This window comes from Cervus elaphus, chromosome 3 (assembly GCF_910594005.1).
Source record: "Cervus elaphus chromosome 3, mCerEla1.1, whole genome shotgun sequence".
Lineage (NCBI taxonomy): Eukaryota > Metazoa > Chordata > Mammalia > Artiodactyla > Cervidae > Cervus > Cervus elaphus.
The window spans coordinates 30282031-30307907 of NC_057817.1; the positions used below are offsets into that span (position 1 = coordinate 30282031).

At 44.7% G+C, this 25877-nt stretch overlaps 1 protein-coding gene across 2 annotated transcripts in view; it reads right to left on the reverse strand.

The window, feature by feature from the left end:
• Positions 1–1983: 1983 nt before the first annotated feature.
• The window catches only part of LOC122682212 (tubulin alpha-1C chain), a 53463-nt gene continuing 29569 nt past the window's right edge, over positions 1984–25877 (reverse strand). The window contains exons 1-4 of one of the 2 annotated variants that reach the window (XM_043885078.1): positions 9680–9828; positions 5685–5907; positions 5396–5544; positions 1984–3070 (exon numbers count right to left, since the gene is read on the reverse strand). In XM_043885078.1, the coding sequence (XP_043741013.1) occupies positions 2096–3070; positions 5396–5544; positions 5685–5907; positions 9680–9682 (1350 nt within the window). In that variant the 5' untranslated portion in view covers positions 9683–9828 and the 3' untranslated portion in view covers positions 1984–2095. Of the gene's footprint in view, positions 3071–5395; positions 5545–5684; positions 5908–9679; positions 9829–25877 lie in introns of those variants that run through there. The other variant, XM_043885085.1, reaches the window with a different exon arrangement.

Here is a 25877-nt window from a genome sequence, read left to right on the forward strand (position 1 = left end):
AGGAGGAGAATAGGCAAGCCCTGAACCCCATTCTCAGGGTCTCCGGCTTGGGACACGCAGGCTCCGAGAATGGACCTCAGGTGTCATGGGATCTGTGCTCAGCTGAAGCTGATGATCTCTCTTCCTTCTCACACCTGAATGTCCTGATCCCTCCAGAGCTCTCTGTAGCAATCGGCAGATACCCCAGGTTGGGAAGGTCTGAGCGCATCTGGAGTGGCCAGCTTCTCCAAGGTTCATTGTTTCAGCCCAGGACGCCCATGCTCAGCCTGCAGAAGGGGTCTAGCCCATCACTTTGGGTAGCAGTGGCTGGCTGTACTCAAGGATGGGGCGGGTTGGGTATCGCCCTGAAAGCGTGAGACAACGGTTGCTCTCGTGACAACCATTCCGAGCACAAAGCTGAGACAGCTCAGGCTGGAAGCTGTGCTCCAAGACAGAATGTGCATTTGAGGGAGAGGGCTGCTGGTCCATGTGCTTTGTGGAATCTTAGTTCCCCAATCAGGGTTTGAACCAGGGCCCTCAGCACTGAAAGCAACAATTCCACTGGGCCACCAGGGAATTCCCAGAATGTGCATGTTTAAAATGTTCTCCTTAAAGAGTAAGGGGGTAGAGGGTAGCAATGAGTAAGAGGTGAAAACACCAGTGGGAAAAGAAAGATGGTAGCTGAGCGCCATTGAATAAGCTCAGTCCTGGAGCAAAGGTGAACAGACCTGCACTGACGCTCACCTCCTGCCACTTGCTTGGCCTTCCCACTCAGGCCAGGACCAAAGCATCAAAAATGGAACCTCCCTTCTGCATGACCTGGCCCTCTGATGATCGCTGTCCTCTCTCATTGCTCAGTTCAACCTCAGAGGCCACACCACTGGTCCCTGAGCACCAATCACCAAACTCTCCAGTCACCCGCACATTCTTCCTCCACCCTCATCTTTTCATAGTTGCCTCCTGCCCCCCTCAAGAACCACACAGCTTCCAGTAGGTGCTTAGAAAAGCATCCAAATTGGGGAGCTCTGGTCTTCAACCTTTCTTACATACATACTCCTTCAATTTTCCTTATTATTCCCCTACTTCAAATATTCCCCATGACATACACTGGGTCAAGGACCAATACCATAACCACCTGAGACTACTGTACTTGTGTGTCTCAGCCTGCTCTACTTTCTCCAACCAGTGACTTCTTAAAGCACAGCCCTAGTTTGCCATTGTAGAATCTGGCCAAGGACGAAAACTCTGCACAAAATTCCAAGCCCTTCCAATGTGACTCCAACACTTTATGAAATAAAGACTGCAGTAGTTCTGGCAGTCAGCCTGGCGACTTGAGTTATGGCTCCACCATTTATTAGCTATGTTACCTAACCCCTTGCTACTCCACATGTGGTCACAGCAGACAAGAATACCTGGGAGCTTTGGGTGGGATGACTTAAGAGAGTAGCATTGAAACATATATATTACCATAAGTAAAACAGTGGGAATTTGCTGTATGATGCAGGCAGCTCAAACCCAGTGCTCTGTGACAACCTAGAGGGGTAGGATGGGGTGGGAGGTGGGAGGGAGGGGACCTATGTATACCTATGGCTGATTCATGTTGGTGTATGGCAGAAACCAACACAATATTGTAAATCAATTATCCTCCAATTAAAAACAAAAAACCTGAGAGCTTTAAAAGACAAAGGCAAAAAAGAAGAAAAAAGAAAAAAAAGGCAGTATGTTTGTTGAAACTCCGCTTCAGACCTACAGAATCAGCTCTGCTTTTTAAAATCTACAGGAGATTCACATCCATATTAACGTTTGAAAAGCACTGGCCCAATCTCAGCCTGTTGCCTTACTTATGATTTTATCACCAGTCATTGTTTCAGGTCTAAATGAAATAGACAAACCCCTTAGCACAGTACAGAGAAACCACTTGAAATGTTGAGCAAATGATCAGATAAAATTGTCAGCATCCTCCATCCCAAACTGGCCTTCAATAAGTAAATATTTACTACGATCTAGCGTGACCTTGGAAGTGGAAATATCACCTTTATTGACAAGATACGGCCACAGTGGACAGCTGCACCAAACACAAACAATACAGTCCCAAGATGAAACTGCAGCAGACATGCTAATACTCCTCACCCTCATCATCTCCCTCAGCACTGTCAGCTCCAACCTCCTCATAATCCTTCTCAAGGGCAGCCATGTCCTCACGGGCCTCAGAAAACTCTCCTTCCTCCATGCCCTCACCCACGTACCAGTGAACAAAGGCACGCTTGGCATACATCAGGTCAAACTTGTGGTCCAGGCGAGCCCAGGCCTCAGCGATGGCTGTGGTGTTGCTCAGCATGCACACAGCTCGTTGGACTTTGGCCAGGTCTCCACCAGGTACCACAGTGGGAGGCTGGTAATTAATGCCAACCTTGAAGCCAGTGGGGCACCAGTCCACAAACTGGATGCTGCGCTTGGTCTTGATGGTGGCAATGGCAGCATTGACATCTTTGGGAACCACATCACCACGGTACAACAGGCAGCAGGCCATGTATTTACCATGGCGAGGGTCACATTTCACCATCTGGTTGGCTGGCTCAAAGCAAGCATTGGTGATCTCTGCTACAGAAAGCTGTTCATGGTAGGCTTTCTCAGCAGAGATGACAGGGGCGTATGTGGCCAGAGGGAAGTGGATGCGGGGATAAGGCACCAGGTTGGTCTGGAACTCTGTCAGATCCACATTCAGGGCTCCATCAAACCTCAGGGAAGCCGTGATGGAGGACACTATCTGGCTCATGAGGCGGTTAAGATTTGTGTAGGTTGGGCGCTCAATGTCGAGGTTTCTACGACAGATGTCATAGATGGCCTCATTGTCTACCATGAAGGCACAATCAGAGTGCTCCAGGGTGGTGTGGGTGGTGAGGATGGAGTTGTAGGGCTCAACGACAGCTGTGGAAACCTGGGGGGCTGGGTAAATGGAGAACTCCAGCTTGGACTTCTTGCCATAATCGACAGAGAGACGTTCCATCAGCAGGGAGGTGAACCCAGAACCGGTTCCCCCACCAAAGCTGTGGAAAACCAGGAAGCCCTGAAGACCTGTGCACTGGTCAGCCTGAAAAAGAAAAAAGGTTTAATTTTACCCTTTGTGACAGCTGGAGTGACTTCTTTGCATCCATAACTACACTGATCAACATCTTAAAAAAAACAAACAAACAGAAAACTTCTTTTTTTTTCTTATTTTTTTTTGTGAACCATATTTGCTAAGAAAGCAGACCTAAAGAGCTTTTAAGTGCTAAGTGATTGAGAGAAACTTCACCATCAACTCTTGGAGCCTGGAGGGAGGGGATCTGTGAAAAGCCTATTTTAAATGAATTATTTTCATTTCTGCAGGCACAGGAATCATGAAGTCTGGAATGGATGCAGGGCCCAAGTTTTGGTGACCGGGAGGCTCACCTCTGCTGCCCTTGACATGACCACAGAGCAAAGGCGACCTCTTAGCAGTTGGAGACCTACCAACAGCAGGCCTGAGACCACACCAGCCCCATACAATGGATGTCTTACAAAAATTCTGGCAGCTGCTTTCTGAGCTGCAATACAACAGAGAGTGAAGATTCAGTACCTGGCACTAGGATAAGGCTGGGTCTGGCTCTACCAGTTCCTTGCCATGTGCCTTTGACCAAATTCATTCCACAATCTCAGTGTTCTCATTTATTAACTAAGGACAATAGTAATCTGCTTCCGCTTGTTGGGAATTAAATAGTACTGGAACAGTGTCTGGACAATCAGCACTAGTTAGCAGAAAGTCTATTCATTCCGGGAAAGGTGATTTACTGTCACAAATCCAGGTCCTTGTGTCACCGGGATTTTCTACCACTTAATTGAGCTCTTCTGGCTAACAAACTGCTATTGGGTGCAAGGATGATCTTAACCTGAAAGAGTATTCCCTGGACAGTCTTCACTTTAAGGTGCTCCAAGATTTGTGGACATTCGCTACTAAGCCCTTAGTCACTTCTATGGGACCATGCTCTGAATGAGATCAGTGCAAGGGGCAGACTCTAGTTTACCAGTCTCCACCCATTAAGACTCTTGTGGACATAGTAATCACACAGGGACAAATGCAATTGTTCTGGTGCTTAATGAACTTCACTCCAGAACCCTCAAATACTTTGACTAGTTTATTTGTCCCTGACCCTGATGCTGGGAGGGGTTGGGGGCAGGAGGAGAAGGGGACGACAGAGGATGAGATGGCTGGATGTTATCACCGACTTGATGGGCATGAGTTTGGGGAGACTCCGGGGGTTTGTGATGGACAGGGAGACCTGGTGTGCTGCGATTCATGGGGTCCCAAAGAGTCGGACACGACTGAGCGACTGAACTGAACTGAACTGAACTGAACTGAACTGACTGAAGGCAGGTCCTGATTTCCAAGTCAGTACTTGTAGCTGAAGGTTCACTTGCAAACAGAGGAACCATTAGCCCAATTGTGTTGCGAAGACTATGATAAACATTTGAAAAAGTATGAAGCCAAGAACAATGTAAGGCCATTCTTTTGAAAATAGACCTGTTGTTGGCAGCCTTAGCGTTATATGAATTTCCTGACAAGCTATTCCACCCAGGCCTTCCTTCATTCTTGATTTTAGTTAATTACTTACAAGTTGCCCATATGCCTAAGGAGCAGAGTCATCTGATTGCCAGACTCTTAATTAAAATGATCTGAACAGAACCCTTATCAACCTTACCAATGTGAATACAGTTACCTTAGATTTTTCTGCCTCAAGGCTAGTCTACACTGCCCTGAGCTCTAGTAGAAAAACAAGGGTACTGCTTTTTGTGGTTATATCTTAATACTTTCAAAGTTCCAGTGACTTACACTTGCTTCCCTAACAAGGGAGGTCCCTTGACTCCACTTCCAGGGTTGCTGGAATTATCCAATGGCAGCTGTTTCTAGTCGGTATTTCATCGGCTTCTTTTGCTGTAACTTTGTGTAGCAACATAGGGTAGCTCTCCAATTTTTATGAGTTTGATCAATTAGTTACATTCAGAGCCAGCCACATACCACTGTGACTAAGATGACCTAAAAAGGGATGCCTCAGCTTGGAGCCAGGAAGCTGCCTGATTAAGATGAACAAGGATGTTTAATGGGCTTAAGTGTCAGTAAAACTGTTAAGGCTTCCTGGTACTCACTCGACTTCAGGTAAACTGCCCTCATGAGTGAGCAATTGCCCAAATCTGCCTTAGAAGACACAGGAAGAGGCCAAACAGCACTTACTTCAGCCTCAAAAAGTTGCTCCATAGCACAGGACCGTTTGGTTTAGAAGTCAAGTCATAGTGGGCAGTATAAAGATCATTCTAGTGTGCAAAGAATGATTCTCACAGTCTGGTCTCTCAAAGCTCTAAGAGAAAACCCTCATCCTATATTATATAGTTCTTTGTTTACCAGTTTTCGAACTCGGTCCAAGACGAGGTCAATGATCTCCTTGCCAATGGTGTAGTGACCTCGGGCATAGTTATTGGCGGCATCTTCTTTGCCTGAGATAAGTTGCTCAGGGTGGAAGAGCTGGCGGTAGGTGCCAGTGCGAACCTCATCTGGAAAAGGAAAATGAAGCAGCCACCCATCACGAACAACCCACACAAGTCTGCTCCATCTCAGGGCATCAATGGAACTCCCAGGACACACCTCCTGTCCCAGATCCCAGGGATCTATGGGGTTACTGAGGTCAACTCACCAATGACTGTGGGTTCCAGGTCTACAAACACTGCCCTGGGCACATGCTTGCCAGCGCCTGTCTCACTGAAGAAGGTGTTGAAGGAGTCGTCTCCTCCCCCAATAGTCTTGTCACTTGGCATCTGGCCATCAGGCTGGATGCCATGTTCCAGGCAGTAGAGCTCCCAGCAGGCATTGCCGATCTGGACACCAGCCTGGCCAACGTGGATGGAGATGCACTCACGCTGTGGGAAGGAAGAAAGGAAGTGTCAGAATGTGACACATCGGATGGGACATTTAGCAATGATTCACACAGAAATGACTATTAACCTTCAAGACAGACCAGCACCTTTCTGGAGGCCATGCCTGCCCAGGCACTATTTCACAAACAACAGGCCAATTCGGAGAAAATGCTTTGGAAAACCACAGATATGTTAATGAACTACTAGACAAGGCCAGAGACCAGACTTTCACTTTACAGCCACATTAGATATTCATGGTCAGGTTTCTACCTTCAGAATGACACAAGCTACTCTAGCAATAGATGTTCCCCAACTCCTGGGAAATATGCCTGCTGATTCCTTAGAGGCATGCAAAATTCCTCCTTCCAGCTCTGATTCATTCCCTGCGTGACTGTGTAACTACAGCTCATTCCCATGCCTCTTTCATTCTATTCTTTAAGCAGCTTCTGCCTCTCCCTTTAAAACCAGCTTAAACCAGCAAACTACAGTTCTATGACTCATGGAGAAAACCCCAGATAAGCAGCAGTTACCTGGACTTCAAAGACTGTGGTCAAAGGCATCCTGTTATCCCTGTGGAAGTATTTAATCTTAGGGAAAAACATTTTCCTTCACTGTCTACACACCTTGAGGGGAGAGTGGGAGAGGGTAGGCGGATGGAGACAGGGTAACAAAAGCTAGAGGTGTCACCAAGACTTCACTAATAGTTTAAGAAATCAGCTTTTCTCTCTCTGGCATTGTGGAAGAAGAGTCTATAATTTCATAAATTTAACGATGTTAGGCAAGCCGTTTGTTTTCCTTTACTTGCTGAACAAGGTCATTTATAAGTTACCAAACTCATTCCTGCTTGGTAAAATGAGGCAGTGAACATAGAATCTAAACCCACAGACTTAGGAGGAAAACAAACAGGATTTTTATTGTATTTCCATCATAAATCAAATCGGCTGTTTGAGACAGCAGTCTTTCAAGTATCCACATCAAATATCTCCTATTACATTTTCTCCAAATAAGAGAGTTTGAGGGTTCTGAAAGCTGCTAATAGGACTTTAAAGCCTTTGACTGTGTGGATCACAACAAACTGGGAAATTCTTAAGGAGACTGGAATACCAGACCCCCTTACCTGTCTCTTGAGAAACCTGTATGCAGGTCAAGAAGCAACAGCTAGAAACAGACATGAGACAATGGACTGGTTCAAAATTGGGATAGGAGTACATCAAGGCTGTATATTATCACCCTGCTTATTTAACATCTATGCAGAATACATCATGCAAAATGCTAGGCTGGATGAATCACAAGCTGGAATCAAGCCTCCCAGGAGAACTATCAGTTAACCTCCGATGATACCACTCTAACGGCAGAAAGTGAAGGGGAACTAAAGAAAAGAACCTCTTGATGAGGGTGAAAGAGGAATGAAAAAGCTGGCATCTGGTCCCATCAGTTGATGGCAAATAGATGGGGAAAATGTGGAAACAGTGAGAGGTTTTATTTTCTTGGGCTCCAAAATCACTGCAGACGGTGACTGCAGCCATGAAATTAAAAGACACTTGCTTCTTAGAAGGAAAGCTATGACAAAACTAGACAGCATATTAAAAAGCAGACATCATTTTTCCAACAAAGGTCTGTATAGTCAAAGCTATGATTTTTCCAATAGTCATGTAAGGATGTGAGAGTTGGACTGTAAAGAAGGCTGAGCATGGAAGAATCGATGTTTCTGAATTGTGGGGCTGGAGAAGACTCAAGAGTCCCTCGGACTGCAAGGAGATCAAACCAGTCAATCCTAAAGGGAATTAACCATGACTATTCATTGGAAGGACTGATGCTGAAGCTCCAATACTTTGGCCACTTGAGGCAAAGAGCCGACCCATTTGAAAAGACCCTGATGCTGGGAAGGATTGAAGGTAAAAGAAGGGGGTGGCAGAGGGTGTGATGTTTAGATAGCATCATCGACTCAAGGGACACGAGTCTGAACAAACTCCAGGAGATAGTGAAGGACTGGAAAGCCTGACATTCTGCAGTAGGTAGGGTCGCAAAGAGTCAGACACGACTTACCAACTGAACAACAATAGGAATCTAAGGAAAATTCAGTATCACCTAAGATGTTAAAGGGCCTAGTTTCATAACCCCTAGAAAAAACCTCCAATTGCTCATAACCTTTGACTTATGCTTCGCTCCTTGTCACCATACTCCCCATAAAGCAATTATGCTCTGCTGACCTCATCAGCAAGCTCACTATTACCTGCATCTACTGGCTGAGCTCTAAGGTTGTGGGAGAAAGGGGAGTTTGCTCTGATGAACCCATGACTTTTTACCACTGCATTGTGTTTACCTTTAACTGGACTTTGGACATTCCACAGGCCTAGAAACCAGGAAAGAACCAGATATTTGCCCATGACAGTCCCAGGTCCCAAGGAGACAAAATATCTGAGAAGACCCTGCCATCCTAATGAAACACTTCTAATGAAGCCTTTTGAGTTCAAAAACTTTTCATATTGTGCAACAGTATGGCTTAGATGGGGCCACTGCTTGCCCTCCACTCTCCCCTGGCCACTTGGGAGATGAAGTGAGATACTGGTGATGGAGTCACTTAGTCTAGCCTTAACGGGATAATCAGCATCTGTCCTTTGTAAAATACCAGTCTAACCAGTGTATGTCTTAATAGGTTTGCTGCTGCTGCTGATCTCCTGCCCTTTAAACACTCCCACTATTTTCTCAATAACACATTTACCAGTGTCCTTTGGTCTGGCTTTGTAAAAGCACTCAAGCAAGTGTTACAGTCAGACATCCTTTTGATAACTGTGGTAGTCCCTAAAAAGGGTAACTATTTATTCACTATATTCCTTTTTTAAAAAAAAAAAAAGACATTTTGAAACATTTGATACTCATGCCCTTCTTTAGGTAGACCTCCAACTGATGTTTCCTAAGATACTTGTTTCCAAAACCTCTGGAAGCTAAATAGAAAATACTCAAGTTGTGTGTAATTTCATGTTTCTTTAAAACCAAGAATACTTTGTCAGTACTAGTTCACTCTGTGACTTTATATGTAAATGTTTCTTTTACGGACTTTTAAAAACCTGTAAGAAGAAAATTTCAGCCATTAAACACCCCACTAAATTAACACTAGAAACACTAGAAACACAGGATTAAACAACGTGACAGTGATTTCCTTCAAAAGAGGAGCCTGCCTTCATCCTTCACGTGGATTGGCGCAATTGCAAGAGCTCCCCCGGCCCACCCAACCCCCGCCATCCCGGCCACAGGTGAGGATGGTGCAATTGGAAACTCCTCCCAGACAGAGTCTGGCCACAGGTGACTCAGCAGCAAGTCACAGGGCACAGGGGAGGGGTCGCCGGGAAACCTCTGCACCTACTATGCTGGAGCACACGAGATGCTCCGGGGTCCTTTGCGTAAGGCTGTGGGAAGGTGAGATCATTTCAGGAAATGGGAGGGATTTGAGCTTTCACAAGTCCTTGGGAGCCGGTGCGAAGGTTCTCGGACCTTCCTGGGGCAGTAGCGGCCCCGAAGGAATCTCTGAATGGCCCCTCTCTAGGATCAAGTGGCTTTTCCACTTCCACTCAAGGCAGTGGCCAGGCCGCGTCTTCGAGCCCGACGAGGAGTCAGCCAAGTGAACTCGACTCTCCCAACCTGGCCACCAGAAACCAGTGTGCCCGGAGGCGTGGACGTGGCGGCACTCGCACTGGGGTCCCAACGCCCCTTCGGACTCCGCACCGTGGAGTGGTGTGGTCTGCCCCCACACCACCGCCCGGGGACCCCCACTCACCATGACGGGGACTTGTACGGTTCTGCGGGGCTGGAACAGGTGAGGGGACGGCAGTGAAGATCTCCCACTGACAGACTACTAAGGAGTCCGGGGGAGAAGTAGTGAGAGGCCCGGGGCCGGGAGGCATCCTATAAACCCCTACCCGGGCCACGTGTCAGGAGGCCGGGCACCCGGCCCCGCCCCGGCCTCCGCCGCCCCGCCTCCCAGCCCGCGGCCGGCTTTTACCCTCGGGGCGGAGAGAGGAGGGGCGCACGGCGCTCATTGGTGGGTTCAAAAGTTCAAGCCAAACTCTACGGAACCGGCCAGAAGAACCAGGAAGGGAAGGAGGCATCCTGGGGCCGGGGAATGGGCCGGTGGGGTGAGGAAGAGGATGCACTCGGCGACTGGAAGGAGAAGCGAGGCGAAGGGTGGGGACGGCAGTGGGCGACGCGTAAGCGAGGAGGGGCGCCAGGTAGAGGGAGGCGCGGACGCGGAGCCCTCCGGGTGCGGCTCCTCTCGCTGCCCGCCCGGCCCCGGGGCTCCGGACCCCCGACCCTGGACTGGAGGGCGACCTAGGTGGCCTTCAGCCAGTCCCAGCCGCACAGCCCCCAGTCAGGACCTCCCACACGATCCGGCTGCTTCCACCGCGGGGAACCGCGGCGCCCGCAGCTCTCGCAGTTGAGGCACTTCCAAGAGGGAAGGCCTAAGGTTCCCCATTCCAGGTCCTAATCACCACAAACCAACTTGAAATCTTGAATCTCACCTTTTTTTGCTTTTCTTTCCTTGTTTTCCTACCGCCTTTTAAAATGAAACTTTTGGTTCCTAACAGCAAACTCCTTCCTACTGGTGCAAAAGCGGTCTTTCCCACGCCCCAAATTCATTATAATGCTAACCCCGGCTTCCCAGGTGGCGCTAGTGGTAAAGAATCCTCCTGCCAATACAGCAGAGGCAAGATGAGAAGGTTTGATCCCTGGGTGGGGATGATCCGCTGGAGTAGGAAATGGCAACTCACTCCAGTATTCTTGCCTGGAGAATCCCATGGACAGAGGAGCCTGGTGGGCGACAGTCCTTGGGGTCTCAAAGAGTCTGACATGATGAGCACACAAGCATATAATAGTTTTCACTTTTCAGTTGCTTACTAAACAGAGTTGTTTGCTTTTCAGACAATGTTAATCACATGTCATCCATAGAAATGCTGTGCCTTAGCCCCGTTTTTACAGATAAAGAAACTAGGGTTTAGAGTAATTAAACTAGTTGCAGGTCACACATCTGGAGCGAAGTTAGGACCTCACCACCTTGCATTGCCTCACCCTAAGTATACCAGTCTTTGTTATGGAACCCAAGTTCCCTGTCCCTGCCACACGGAATCCAGAACCTGGGAGTTTGGAGCAGAGAAAGATTTATTGCAAAGGCTCAAAGCAAGAATAAATGTCGGGTGCACAATGCACCCGAACCCTTCAATCACTTTCAGGCAAGACTGTTAGTGAAAAGGGTCATAGTTGGCTTGACCAGCTCCCAGACCTTCTCCTCATTGGTTCATGGTGAGGTAACAGGGTGATGTTTCCAGAATCTCATCCTTCTGGTTCCAACCAGTCTGGAGTCTGTGTGCTTGTGGTGGACTTGTAGTTACATTCTCCTGAGTGGGGGGGTCTTAGTTTTTGTAGAACAAGTCAAAGATAATGCATCAGGTTGTTATGTTTATGCTTCAGGAAGATCTAGGTGTCCTGTGACCCTATTGTCCTGATCAGTAACTGCTTGGGCTTGCTCTTTGGCACTCAAGGAAGGCCTGGGAGACTTTTTTCTGTTTTCTACAAATAAGATACAGGGGACATGGAAGGGCTTTTGAAACTGGGAAGGACCTGCAAGGTCCTGCCCAATATCACTTGACTGTCCATGCAACGATTTATTTCTCAGAAGCATCCTTTATTTCATTTGCTTTTCTTGTTTGTAGGATATAGGCTTCATTCAGCCTCCTTGATCTTCCCTGAACTCCAAAGGGCCGATTCAAACAGTTGCTTATTAGGGAAGGGAGGGGATGCAGAAATAGGAGAAGTCTAGTGGTGGTACAGCCTTGAAGCCTGGTTTCTACTCAAGGAATATGCATAAGAGTATCTCTGAGTTCTGCAGAACCCAGACCTCTACCCAGGTGGAGGATGTAACTTCAGGTTGAGCACAAGATTCCTGGAGCACTGCCCTATTATCTCACCACCAACCAATCAAAAGAAAGTGACAAGTTCTGCATCCACCACATTCAAAATTCACCCCAAATTTTGCCTCCTTTTCTGGGCCCTGTTAGGCCTCCTGTGCATGCCTACGCCCACTCGTGCTAAGTTGCTTCAGTTGTGTCTGACCCTTTGCGACCCAATGGACTGTAGCCGGCTAGGCTCCTTTGTCCATGGGATTTTCCAGGCAAAAATACTGCAGTGGTTTGCCATTTCCTTCTCCAGGGGATCTCTCTCACCCAGAGATAGAACCTGGGTCTCCCACATTGTAGGTTGATTCTTAACAAACTGAGCCACCAGGAAAGCCCCAGCTAGTTGGCAAAGAATCTCAGCAGGGAGTAATTACAGAAGAAAGAGACAATTACCAAGAAGCATCTTGAGTATGCAATCTCTGAGTGGGGAGGTGTTAAGGGAAATACTGACTGGAACTGCCCACCCTGGCTAGGAACCATAATAACCATTCATGTGACTTATACTATGACAGGAGGTCCTAGAAAGGAACAGGGAACTAAAAGCCACTACCAACCCGGAGAATTCAGGAAAGTTCAAAAGGAGATGCCACATGTCCTACCAACCTCCCGGGATCCTCCTTGCTGGAATCCATCCTGAGTGAGTGATGTGTGCACCACCAGGAAGGACCCTGAGTCAGAAACTAATCCCATTACTATAAAATCCGGGACTGTGAGCCATGTGGCAGAGCAGACCTCCTGGGTGCCGTTACCCTCCTGCTCTCTGCCCAGGCACCCCTTCTCAATAAAACCTCTTGCTCCGTCAGCATGAAACAGAGCATGACCCTATGGTCCTTCCCCCCAGCCATGTCCTCTGCCTGCCTGTTGTCTGTGGAAAACTTTAGCAAAGAATAAGTTTCATCAGAGAAGTGAGAAATGCCGAAACAAAGGAAAACAGTCAAAGGAGATCAAGTAATAATAATGTAGTCACGAAGCATAGTCAAGGACCTTTAGTTTCTTCTCAAGGACTACAGATAATATTCTGAGACATATCCTGTGAGCTGTCTTACAGATACTGAAACCCCAGGTGGAAAAGTTAACTATAAGATGACCAGACTGTACCCAGGACATGAGCTGCCACAATTCCAAGAACTGTTCTCAAAGAAATGGGAACAAACAGACTCTGGAACTGAAGATTAACTGTACCTAAAACAATCAAGATGATGCTAGTCAGACTACCAATGACCAATCTGAAGATGACTGTCAGAGCTCACTATGCTGTTTCTGTATGTAGCCAACCCCCCTCCCTACTCTGTATAAAAGCTCCTACCCCCTGTCAGTGGTGGTGGGGGGGGCGGGAATCAGCCTTTGGACAGATGTCTGCCCTCCCCCCAGTTGCTGGCATCTGAAATAAAGCAAACTTTCCTTTCCACCAACTGGGCCTGTTTATTGACTTTTGGGCAGCGAGCAGCCAGACCCTACCTTTCAATAATAAGTATGTGTGTCTCCTTGGATGATTCATTTCTCAGTGTCAGACAAGTGCCCGCTCTTAGGCACTGGAAGGGATTCCCCTTCCTGCAACCCTTTCATCATGTTATCCTAGTTCTTAAATTCCTCAGCCACCTCTGAGTGATAGAATTTATGGAAATACTCAGACACAGACATACAAACTTATGGTTACCAAAGGGGAAGGGAGAGGAGGGACGAATTAGAAGTTTGGGATTAACATGTACACACTACGGTAAAGAATCTGCCTGCAGTACAGGAGACCTGGATTTGATCCCTGGGTTGGGAAGATCCCCTGGAGAAGGGAATGGCTACCCACTCTAGTATTCTTGCCTGGAGAATTCCATGGACAGAGGATAGTGGTGGGCTATATAGTCCATGGGGTGGCAAAGAGTCGAACAGAACTGAGCAACTAACATAACCAACAAGGACCTACTGTACAGTACAGGGAATTATACTCAATATGTTGCAATAGCCTGTAAGGGAAAACAATCTGAAATATATATATATATTATATATATTTATATATATATAAAACAATCACTTTATACCTGAAACTAACACAACATTGTAAATCAACTGTACTTTAATTTAAAAAAGAAATATTCTACTGAATAGTAGAAGAATATGTTAAAGGACTTTTTCCTGAAGTAGAAAACAGCAAAATGAGTTTCAGATACTGAATAGGCAGAACTCAAGATACACTCCAACTCATGTACACAAAATGGATGCTGTGGAAATGTGTGCAGAGATTCCTTTTCAAATTACAGTACATAACTCCTTCATTCATCAAATGCTTATTGAGCACCTATTGTGTAGCAAGGTATTCTGAAATTTGGAATAACTAGCACTTTAGTTTGTTGTTAGATATTTTAGTCTTAATTAGTAGTGCTTTCCCATTTTTAAATGTATTCCACAAATATACATTCAGCAGAGTTTCTAGGTGCTTGGAAATAAGTATGTGAACAAAACAGGTCTCTGTGTCATGGAGTGAATGTTCTAGAGCAGGATGGGGAAGAAAGATAAACAATGAACATAAGTAAACTATAGAAAAACAGAGCAAAGTGGAATGAGGGTGCTGGGAGGGGAGAGTGTGGGAGGAGGTTGCAATGTAAGCAAGAAGGTCAAGGTGAGCCTTAATGTTAAGTGAGATGTGAACAGAGCTGACGGTCCTAAGGGGCTAGTCAGGACCCTGGGAGAAAAGCGGGCCCAGAACACTGAGAAGCTGCAGCCGACGCCCCCCAGGCAAAGGTGAGGGTTTAGTGATCCTGGAAGGAGAGCGGGCAGAGAGCTTGACTGGAAGAGATGAACAGTAGGAGGTGAGGGCTGGAGAGGCAATGGAAGCCAGATCTTGTGGTTTCATATAAGCTACTACAAAGCCCTGGGGTTCTATAGAGAGTGCCATAGAGAGTGAAGTAAGTGAAAGAGAAATAAAAACATTGTATAAAGTGAAAGTGAAGTCCTTCAGTCATGTCTGACTCTTCGCAACCCCATGGACTGTAGCCCATCAGGATCCTCTGTCCACGGGATTTTCCAGGCAAGAGTACTGGAGTGGGTTGCCATTTCCTTTCCCAGGGGATCTTCCTGACCCAGGGATCAAACCCAGGTCTCCCACATTGTAGGCAGACGCTTTGCCATCTGAGCCACCAGGGATTGTATAGTAACACACATATGAGGAGAGTGAAAAAACTGCCTTAAAACTCAACATTTAAAAAACAAGGATCAAAAAAAACAACAACAACAAGGATCATGGCATCCAGTCCTACCACTTCATGGCAAATAGATGGGGAAACAATGGAAACAGTGACAGACTTTATTTTCTTGGGCTCCAAAATCACTGCAGATGGTGACTGCAGCCATGAAATTAAAAGACACTTGCTCCTTGGAAGAAAAGCTATGACCAACCTAGATAGCATATTAAAAAGCAGAGACGTTACTTTGCCGACAAAGGTCCATCTAGCCAAAGCTATGGTTTTTCCAGGAGTCATGTATGGATGTGAGAGTTGGACCATAGAGAAAGCTGAGCACCAAAGAATTGATGCTTTTGAACTGTAGTGTTGGAGAAGACTCTTGAGAGACTCTTGGACTGCAAGGAGATCAAATCAGTCAATCCTGAAGGAAATCAGTCCTAAATATTCATTGGAAGGACTAATGCTGAAACTGAAGCTCCAATATTTTGGCCACCTGATGTGAAGAACTGACTCATTGGAAAAGACCCCGATGCAGGGAAAGATTGAAGGCAGGAGGCAAAGGGGACGACAGAGGATGAGATGGTTGGATTGTATCATCCACTCAATGGACATAAGTTTGAGCAAACTCGGGGAGATAGCAAAGAACACGGAAGCTGGACATGCTGCAGTCCACGGGGCTGCAAAGAGTCAGACACAACTGAGCGACTGAACGGAAGAGAATGTAGAATCTAGAAAAATGGTATAGATGATCTTATTTGCAAAGCAGAAATACAGACAGAGACATAGAGAACAAATACATGCATACCATAGGGAAAAGGGGGCAGGATGAGTGGAACTGGGAGACTGGGATTGACATATATACGCTATTGATACTATGAATAAAATAGGTAACTAATGAGAACATACTGTATAGCACGGGAACTCTATTTAATGCACTGTGGTGACCCTAATGAGAAGGAAGTCCAAAAGGGACAGATATATGCATACGCGTAGCTGATTGATTTTGCTATTCAGGATGTAAAGTAACAAACCGAGAAAAAAAAAGGTCCCGTGGTTTTAACACTGACACGGGGAGCCACTGTAAGGTGCAAAACAGTGGTGACATGGCCTGACTACCTTTTTTTTAAGATCCCTCTGGTGTTGTGTTGAGAACACACTATAGGAGAAGTAGGGAGAAGCAGGATGATAACTTACTGCAGAACCCTTTGAAAGATACTGGAAACTCAGACCAGAGTGGTAGTAGAGGAAGTGGCAGAAAGTGGTTACAGTTGGTTACATTCTGAAGATAGGGCAGAAATGATTTCCTGGAGGCTCACATATGAGGGGGAAGAAAAGCCAAGCATTTTTCCAGGATTTTTAGCCTGAATGAGTAAGAGAAGATTTTGCCATCAACAGATGCAAAATGTTGGGAATGGGGCAGGCTTGGAAGGGGATGTTATCAGGGGTTTGTCTTTGGTGATGTTAAATCCAGATGTTGAGATGTCCATGTAGAGGTGGAGATGCTCAGGACATAGCTAGATATGAGAGTGTGGATCTCAAGGGAGAGAGATCTGGGTAGAGATATACATCTAAGTGCCATTCTAAAGGCATGACATGGGGCGAGATCACTACGGAAATGAGTATAGAAACAGGAGAGAAGAGGACCAAGGATTGAGCCCTGGGAGAGGAGGCAGATCCCATGAAGGACACTAAGAAGGAACAGTCACTGAGTTAGGAGGAAACCTGGGAGTGTGAAGTCCTGGAAACCAAGGAAGGAATGATCAGCAGTGTCATATGCCTATGTCATAGGCCAAACAAGATGAGAACTCAAAAATGACCAAGGATTTAGCCACACAGAAGTCACTAGTAACCTGGATGGGAATAGTTCAGTGTGGTGATTGAAAAATAACAGGCATTTAGTTTGGGGGAGAATGGATACATGTATATGTATGGCTGAATCCCTTCCCTGCTCACCTGAAACTATCAGAACACTGTTTGTTAACTGGCTATGAAGTGAAGTGAAGTGAAGTCGCTCAGTCGTGTCCGACTCTTTGTGACCCCATCAACTGTAGCCTACCAGGCTCCTCCATAACTGGCTATACCCCAATACAAAATAAAAAGTTAAAAAAAAATACTAATAGTCATTTTATTTTTAGATTCTGTTTTCATATGGTTCATTAACAAAATACTCTTTCTTTCTCTAACTCCCTTCCTCCTCACATTCAAGCAGACTGCCCCTGAGGAATCACACTATCTTTAAGGGCTTTATAGTCCTGATTACCTTGTTTTGGACTCTGGCATATTTTGCTTTCTAGAAAATTTCAAATTTCTAGCAAATTTTGCTTCAGCAAATTTCTTAATATCTGAATTACCTCCCTTATAAAATGGGGATAATGTATAACTTGTAGGTTGATACACTGTTGTAGGTTCTAAATGAGATACACAATACAGAGTACTTATACCTAGTAAAGCACCACCAGGGTGGTGGTGGTGGTGGACAAATTCAGAGATGAAGATGCATCTTCTTGCATTTGAAAATCATTTTAGTCATCCATATTTAAGTTGGGATCCATATTTAAGTTTTCTGCCCCCCCCCCCTGCTGGATTTCATTTTTGGAGGGGTGGGGAATCTTTTTCCTGCGTGGACAGTTAAAATTTTAACCTTTTATGTAAACAGGTCTTTATGGGTCTAAAAATTACTGAATGAGGAAAGGCTTACTTTCTAGCTGACAGTTTTCAGAATTGATCACAAACATATTGAGTTATTAACAGAGTGTCAGAGCTCTGCCATTTTTGGCACTATAACTTTGGAGAGGTCCTCCTCCTCCTCCTTGGACCCCAGACTTTGTGTGTGCAATATGAAGGGCATGGACAGGGTCAGCTCTAAGGCCTCTTCCAGCCCTAATATTCTGAAATACTCTCACTTGAGACTTCTGCTGTACATGTGAGTTGTACAAAAATGAGCAAAGTTGAAAACATGCTTCAGTCAGGGTCTTCTTAGAATCACCAGTACATTAGATACATTCTTATTTATGGGACTTTTGTTGGAGTCTTACAATGCTTTAGGAAAAGAAGTGCTGAATACCTACTCCAGCTCAGGGAAGCTTGGGCTTTATGTCACCATATATAGGATCCACATATAGTAAAGAGAAGTGAATCCAGATAAAACCAAACCTTGGGTTTTTCAGTCTGTTTTCTCTGCTAGGCTACCAGTGATATTGAAGAACTTATTTCTGTCCAGTTACAAATTACATGTTACAAATAATGTATAGGGATATTTTGTGCTCATATAGCAATTTAGAACAAAATATTTCCTATTCCAATTGTGCCTTTGGCACTCAATTTTCTTTATAGTTCAACTCTCACATCCATACATAACTACTAGAAAAACCATAGCTTTGACTAGATGGACCTTTGTTGGCAAAGTAATGTCTCTGCTTTTTAATACGCTGTCTAGGTTCATAGTTTTTCTTCCAAGGAGCAAGCATCTTTTAATTTCATGACTGTAGTCACTATCTGCAGTGATTTTGGAGCTCAAGAAAATAAAGTCTATCACTGTTTCCATTGTTTCTCCATCTATTTGCCTTGAAGTGATGGGATGCCATGATCTTAGTTTTCTGAATGTTGAATTTTAAATCAACTTTTTCACTCTCCTCTTTCACTTTCATCAAGAGGCTCTTTAGTTCTTCACTTTCTGTTATTGATACTTCTCCCAGCAATCTTGATTCCAGCTTGTTCTTCATCCAGCCCAGCGTTTCTCATGATGTACTCTGCATATAAGCTAAATAAGCAGAGTGACAATATACAGTCTTGACGTACTCCTTTTCCTATTTGGAACCAGTCTGTTGTTCTATGTCCGGTTCCATGTCCAGAGCACCGAAGAATTGATGCTTTTGAACTGTGGTGTTGGAGAAGACTCTTGAGAGACTCTTGGACAGCAAAGAGATCCAACCAGTCCATCCTGAAGGAAATCAGTCCTGAATATTCATTGGAAAGACTGATGCTGAAGCTGAAACTCCAATACTTTGGCCACCTGATGTGAAGAACTAACTCATTTGAAACGATCCTGATGCTGGGAAAGACTGAAGGCAGGAGGAGAAGGGGATGACAGAGGATGAGATGGGAGTTAGCGATGGACAGAGAGGCCTGGCAAGCTGCAGTCCATGGGGTCACAAAGAGTAGGACATGACTGAGCGACTGAACTGAACTGAACTGAATAGTGCCTTGGAAAAGTTTTCAAAAATAAGTTTTTAACAAGGATATTTATTTGGAACTGTGGGAAATAAGGTCTTGAGACTTAAAATAATTTACTCTGAACCACAAGAGGTGGAACCCAGAACAAATGCCTAAAATGGCAGGTGCCTCTTTTACTTCTTGGCCCTATATTAGTCTGCTACGGGCTCTAGTTCACAAGGAAAGGATGTCCTAGAAGTCACTTGTTGAATTTTTCTTAAGGCAAGCTAATATAATACCAAAAAGAGAATTTGTCCTACTTTCAAGACCTCCAAAGGACAGCTAAGACTCCTTGCAGTTATGTTCAACCACCTTCTTTATGATAAGCATTTTTAAAATCTTGGGACTTCCCTGGCCCTCCAATGGTTAGACTCTGTGCTCCCAATGCAGGGGGCATGAGAGCCCTCTGCGTAAAATAATAATAAAATGTATGTATTTTGAAGCATTTTTTCCCCTTCTCTTTACTCCTTGTAAATAGAGAAGAGCCTATTATCTTCTAGATAATATGGGAAAAATAATCCTCAGATCCTTTAACTTTCACTTACTGTTCTTTCTCTGCAAATATTTATAACTTTGCAGAGAACTTACTTATACACTATTTTGAATTTCTCCTCCCTCATGACTGGAGCAGGGTTTTGGCCTTCTCTTCCATTAGGACTTTATGTGAAATGCAAGCTCCATTCTGTGAGACTACCACAGAAGACTGGCTTTCATCTCTGAAATTCCACATTTTATTTCCACTGAGACATCACATGGCTTTTTCGAACCTGCCTTATAATCCCTAAAAATATTGTATTTGGGGGTCATTTCCTCACAGTGACCAAATGAAGCAACTAAGTAGGTTGTGTTTCTCCTGTATTCCCACTTTATATCCCAGAGCCAATCCTTCTTACCTTAAGCTTTTTCTGATCTTTCCTGTAATTAATAACCATTTCCTTGATTCTCCTCCTCTGTCCCTTCAGGATAGACAGGGAGTATACTCTTGCAGAAAATTAAAAAGAACTATTCACATTCTCCAATCATCTACATTATTATTCCAGTAAGTAGACTATATCCTGGAGTCTGGAACTCTTTTCTATTTATAGCAATGTTTATTTAATAATTTTATTTATTCATGTACCTAAAAAGCCCCTGGCAGCCCAAAGTGGAAAGGCCCCTGAGAAACTTCTTTCCTTGTGACTGTACCTTCTTGCCAGCAGCTGAGATGGTGGGGGGTTTACTCAGAGACTGTGAATCTTAGGATAATCTTTCCTCTTTCACTTTTCTGATATCTTTTTACCTCCTCCCAGGACACAGAGCTGACCGTTTCCAAGTACACCAAGTACTTGTTTTTTCCTACCTAATTAGTCCAGCAGTACCTCAATTCGAGGGAGTACCACTGCATAAACTGTACACAGTTGGGAAATTTAGAGGTAAAAGAGTCTCGTGTTACTCAGATGAAAAAGTGAAGTCAAAGTGTGAGACCCCATGTGCTACCGCATACCAGGCCCCCCCATCCATGGAATTCTCCAGGCAAGAATATTGGAGTGGGTTGTCATTCCTTTCTCCAGGGAAATCTTCCTAACCCAGGGCTCAAAGCCGGGTCTCCTTCATTGCAGGCAAATTCTTTACCATCTGAGCCACCAGGGAAGCCCATTATTAAATTTAGCTGAAAGCATTTGGCCTTTTCCAGGATCTGTTTCTCCCACTTCAAGTCAGTGGGCTGCTCCCTAATCTGAACCCCATATGATTCTTTTGTAATACTAATCCTCCTACTCACTGGTGTGTGAGAGAGTCTACTAGAGCCAACAATTTAGATTTTTAGGAATTTGGTGAGCCAGTTAGACATCACATTGGCAGCTTGAAACCAGCAATGATGGATGTATTTACATCATGGAAATTGGTGAATGCTACAAATTAGGCTCTCATCTCCACTCTCAGCTGGTTGTTAAAACATTTTCCATTGCCCCTACTTCCACTCTAGTCCAAATCAGGACATTTCTCTTAGTTCTTTAGAGCTCTGATATTAAAAAAAAAAAAAGACTCTTTTTTTTTTTTTTTTTTTTTGGTCTCAGAGCTTGATTCACTGCTCTCCTCATTGCCAGCCAAAGCCCAGAGGCCCAGCTTGGCTTCTCCTCCCAATTTCAGCTTTCGGAATTACGAAAGGGTTACTACCTCTTAGCCCCTCCAATCCCAATCAACATCTTTTCCAATCGTTTTATTTCTTGGATTATAAAAGTCCCCAACTCCTGTTTACCCACACTCCGCCCCAGCATCCCACCTCCAGGACCGGTGTCAGCACTCAGCTTCCACCCTCTGGATGAAGAGTTTACACACCTTCACTTGTTTACCTGTCACAATAAGTCTATGAGGTTATGAGGTAGCAACTACTGTTACCTCCACTTTACAGAAGAGAAAATTGAGGCTCATAGGTTGAAGGAACTTATCTAAAGGCACATGCTGGCCCATGCTGCCTGCAGTCCAGCCTTCCTCTCTGGGATCCTCAGCCCTTTCCTCAGGAGGCTGGTTTTAAGGCTCTCATTTCTTAACCACTGTTCTTCTCTCTAAAAACATCCATATGAAACCACTTTTATATCTACAACTTTAATTACATGTTTATTTCTCCAAATCATCCAAACCTGTAATGATCCCATTCAGTTATAAGAACACAATGAAGGAAAGAGGCTGGTCCAGAGTTCTAACAGACAGGGCCGTACTCAGCACTCTATTTTTATGGCACTTTAATATTCTGATCCTCTAGTCTGTCTTCCTTTTTCCTTACCCTCCAGCAATTTTTTGTTGCATTACAGTCAGGAATATAAACCATTTAGGAACCCTGGAAGGTCTTTTCTTGTTTCTGATCGATCAAGAGTTCCTCATTTAAAATTACATACCTCTTTGTTTTGGTAAGCTGTGGTCCCTACTGACCTTGTAAATGGGTTATGTGGAACAGCCTGTAACTACAAAAATCAGCTTGCTTACCCTGTTCCCTCAGCAGCTCCGTTTATTTGTACTGAACCCAAGGGACAGAGCCAGGTTCACACACTGTGGGAAAAAGAAAAAGAGAAGGAGGAAATTCTTTGTGTTCAAAACAAAGAAACAAATTTTACATTCAGGCTGCTCTTTCCCTTTATTGTGCCTGAAACAACTGATAGTAAACAAACTACAGTTATTTCAAAGAGGAAAAAAAAATAACCTGGAATGTAGGTCACCTAACAAGCTATGAAACCTGTTTCCTTGATGCTGGTTTGCGTAACTGAATTGAGGGGTTTCATGGCCTCTGATCAGGGCCCAGGGAGCCTGCAATGGACTGAATGTATTCCATCCCCCACCCCTATCCCCCAACCGACCCCGACCTAATTCATACCTTGAAATCCTGACCTTCACCGTAATGGTATTTGGAAGTGGGGCTAAGGGGGAATAAGTAGGTCGTGAGGTGGAGCTCTCATAAATGGAATTAGTGCCCTTATAAAAGGGACCCAGAGAGCACTCTTGCCATTTGAAGATACAAGGATAAAATGGCAGTCTACAACTGGGAAGAGGGTCTGCACTGGAATTTGACTACGCTGGCACCCTGAACTTGGACTTCCAGCCTCCAGAACTGTGAGAAATTAATTTCTGTTGTTAATAAGCCACCCTGTTTATGGGATTTTGTTACAGCAGACTGAACAAAGCCACAGCCTAACCCCAAGTACATTGTTGTGTGCGTGCTAAGTCGCTTCAGTCATGTCCGATTCTTTGTGACCCAAGGACTGTAGGCCACAGACTCCTCTGTCCATGGGATTCTCCAGTCAAGAATACTAGAACGGGTTGCCACATCCTCCTCCAAGGGTTCTTCCTGACCCAGGGATTGAACCCATGTCTCTTCTGTCTCCTGCACTGGCAGGCGGGTTCTCTACCACTGGTGCCACCCGGGAAGCCCAAGCACATGGTTAAGGAAGTCAGAGAAGATGAAGCCCAAGTACAAGGAAAAGTTCAGTATAGTCTCTCAGTCACGTCCGACTCTTTGCGACCCCAGGGACTGCAGCTTGCCAGGCCTCCCTGTCCATCCCAACTCCCGGAGTTTACTCAAACTCATGTCCATTGAATCGGAGATGCCATCCAACCATCTCATTCTCTGTCGTCCTCTTCTCCTCCCACCTTCAATCTTTCCTAGAATCAGGGTCTTTTCAAATGAGTCAGTTCTTCACATCAGGTGGCCAAAGTATTGGAGTTTCAGCTTCAACATCAGTCCTTCCAATGAATATTCAGGACCAGTCTCCTTTAAGATGGACTGGTTGGATCTCCTTGCAGTCCAAGGGACTCTCAAGTGTCTCCAACACCACAGTTCAAAGGCATCAATTCTTCGGTGCTCAGCTTTCTTTATAGTCCAACTCTCACATCCATACATGATTACTAGAAAAACCATAGCTTTGACTAGATGGACCTTTGTTGGCAAAGTAATGTCTTTAAAGCTTTTTAATATGCTGTCTAGGTTGAAAGTAGTGGTTATTTATTAATGCTTAGACAGCAACAATAACAGGAAAACAATAGAATGGGAAAGACTAGAGACCTCTTCAAGAAAATTAGAGATACCAAGGAAACATTTCATGCAAAGATGGGCACAATAAAGGACAGAAATGGTAGGGACTTAACAGAAGAGAAGATATTAAGAAGAGGTGGTAAGAATACACAGAAGAACTATACAAAAAAGATCCTCATGACCCCAGATAACCACAATGGTGTGATCACTAACCTAGACCCAGACATCCTGGAATGCAAAGTCAAATAGGCCTTAGGAAGCATCACTATGAACAAAGCTAGTGCAGGTGACGGAATTCCAGTTGAGCTATTTAAAATCCTAAAAGATGATGCTGTGAAAGTGCTGCACTCATTATGCCAGCAGATTTGGAAAACTCAGCAGTGGCCACAGGACTGGAAAAGGTCAGTTTTCATTCCAATCCCAAAAGCAGGGCAATGCCAAAGAATGTTCAAACTACCACACAATTGCACTCCTCTCTCACACCAGCAAAGTAATGCTCAAAATTCTCCAAGCCAGGCTTCAACAGTATGTGAACTGAGAACTTCCAGATGTTCAAGCTGGATTTAGAAAAGGCAGAGGAACCAGAGATCAAATTGCCAACATCCATTGGATCACCGAAAAAGCAAAACATCTACTTCTGAAAAGTAGTTCCACAAAGTTTTTCTTCCAGAAAAACATCTACTTCTGCTTTATTGACTATGCCAAAGCCTTTGACTGTGTGGATCACAACAAACTGGAAAATTCTTAAAGAGACGGGAATACCAGATCACCTTACCTGCCTCCTGAGAAATCTGTATGCAGGTCAAGAAGCAACAGAACTGGATATGGAACAAAAGACTGTTTCCAAATAGGGAAAGGAGTACATCAAAGCTGAATGTTGTCACCCTGCTTGTTTAACTTCTACGCAGAGTACATCATGTGAAACGCTGGGCTGGATGAAGCACAAGCTGGAATCAGATTGCTGGGAGAAATATCAATAACCTCAGATATGCAGATAACACCACCCTATGGCAGAAAGCAAAGAAGAGCTAAAGAACCTTTTGATGAAAGTGGAAGAGGAGAGTGAAAAAGCTGGCTTAAAACTCCACATTCAGAAAACTAAGATCATGGCATCCGGTCCCATCACTTCATGGCAAATAGATGGGGAAACAATGGAAACAGTGACAGACTTTATTTTCTGTCTGTGATAACATCACTGCAGATGGTGACTGCAGCCATGAAATTAAAAGACACTTGCTCCTTGGAAGAAAAGCTATGACCAACATAGACAGCATATTAAAAAGCAGACATTACTTTGCCAACAAAGGTCTGTCTAGTCAAAGTTATGGTTTTTCCAGGAGTCATGTATGGATGTGAGAGTTGGACTATAAAGAAAGCTGAATGCCAAAGACTTGATGCTTTTGAAATGTGGTAATGAAGAAGACTTCTGAGAGTCCCTTGGACTGTAAGGAGATCAAACCAGTCCATCCTAAAGGAGATCCGTCCTGAATGTTCATTGGAAGGACTGATGTTGAAACCAATACTTTGACCACCTCTTGTGAAGAACTGACTCATTTGAAAAGACCCTGATGCTGGGAAAGATTGAAGGCAGAAGGGGAAGACAGAGGATGAGATGGTTGGATGGCATCACCGACTGGATGGACATGAGTTTGAGTAAACTCCGGGAGGTGGTGATGGACAGGGAAGCCTGGTATGCTGCAGTCCATGGGGTCGCAAAGAGTTGGACACAACTGAGTGACTGAACTGACTGAGACAGCAACAGAATCATTCTGACCTCTATAGACAAAGACAGAGTAAAACGCAAAGTGAAAGATGCTGGCAGGTTGGGGAGGCAAAGATTAGAATAACAACCTATTGAAGTAACAACTTTATTGACTCTTCAGCAACAAGAAAGTAAACTCTCAAAGCCATTATCACTACTAGGAACTGGGAATTCTGGTTTCTAGTGTGAATAGATAACATGACCTTTGGTAAGGTCCCTTCCTGTATTGCATCTGAGTTTCCCCATTGGCAGTGTGAGGATAATAACTGATCTAAAACAGATCTCTGAATAAGTAGATCCCTGGATTGAGGGTTGGGAGATCTAGATTCTAGTTCTAGCACAACTTACTGAATGGATCTTAGTTTCATCATTTGTAA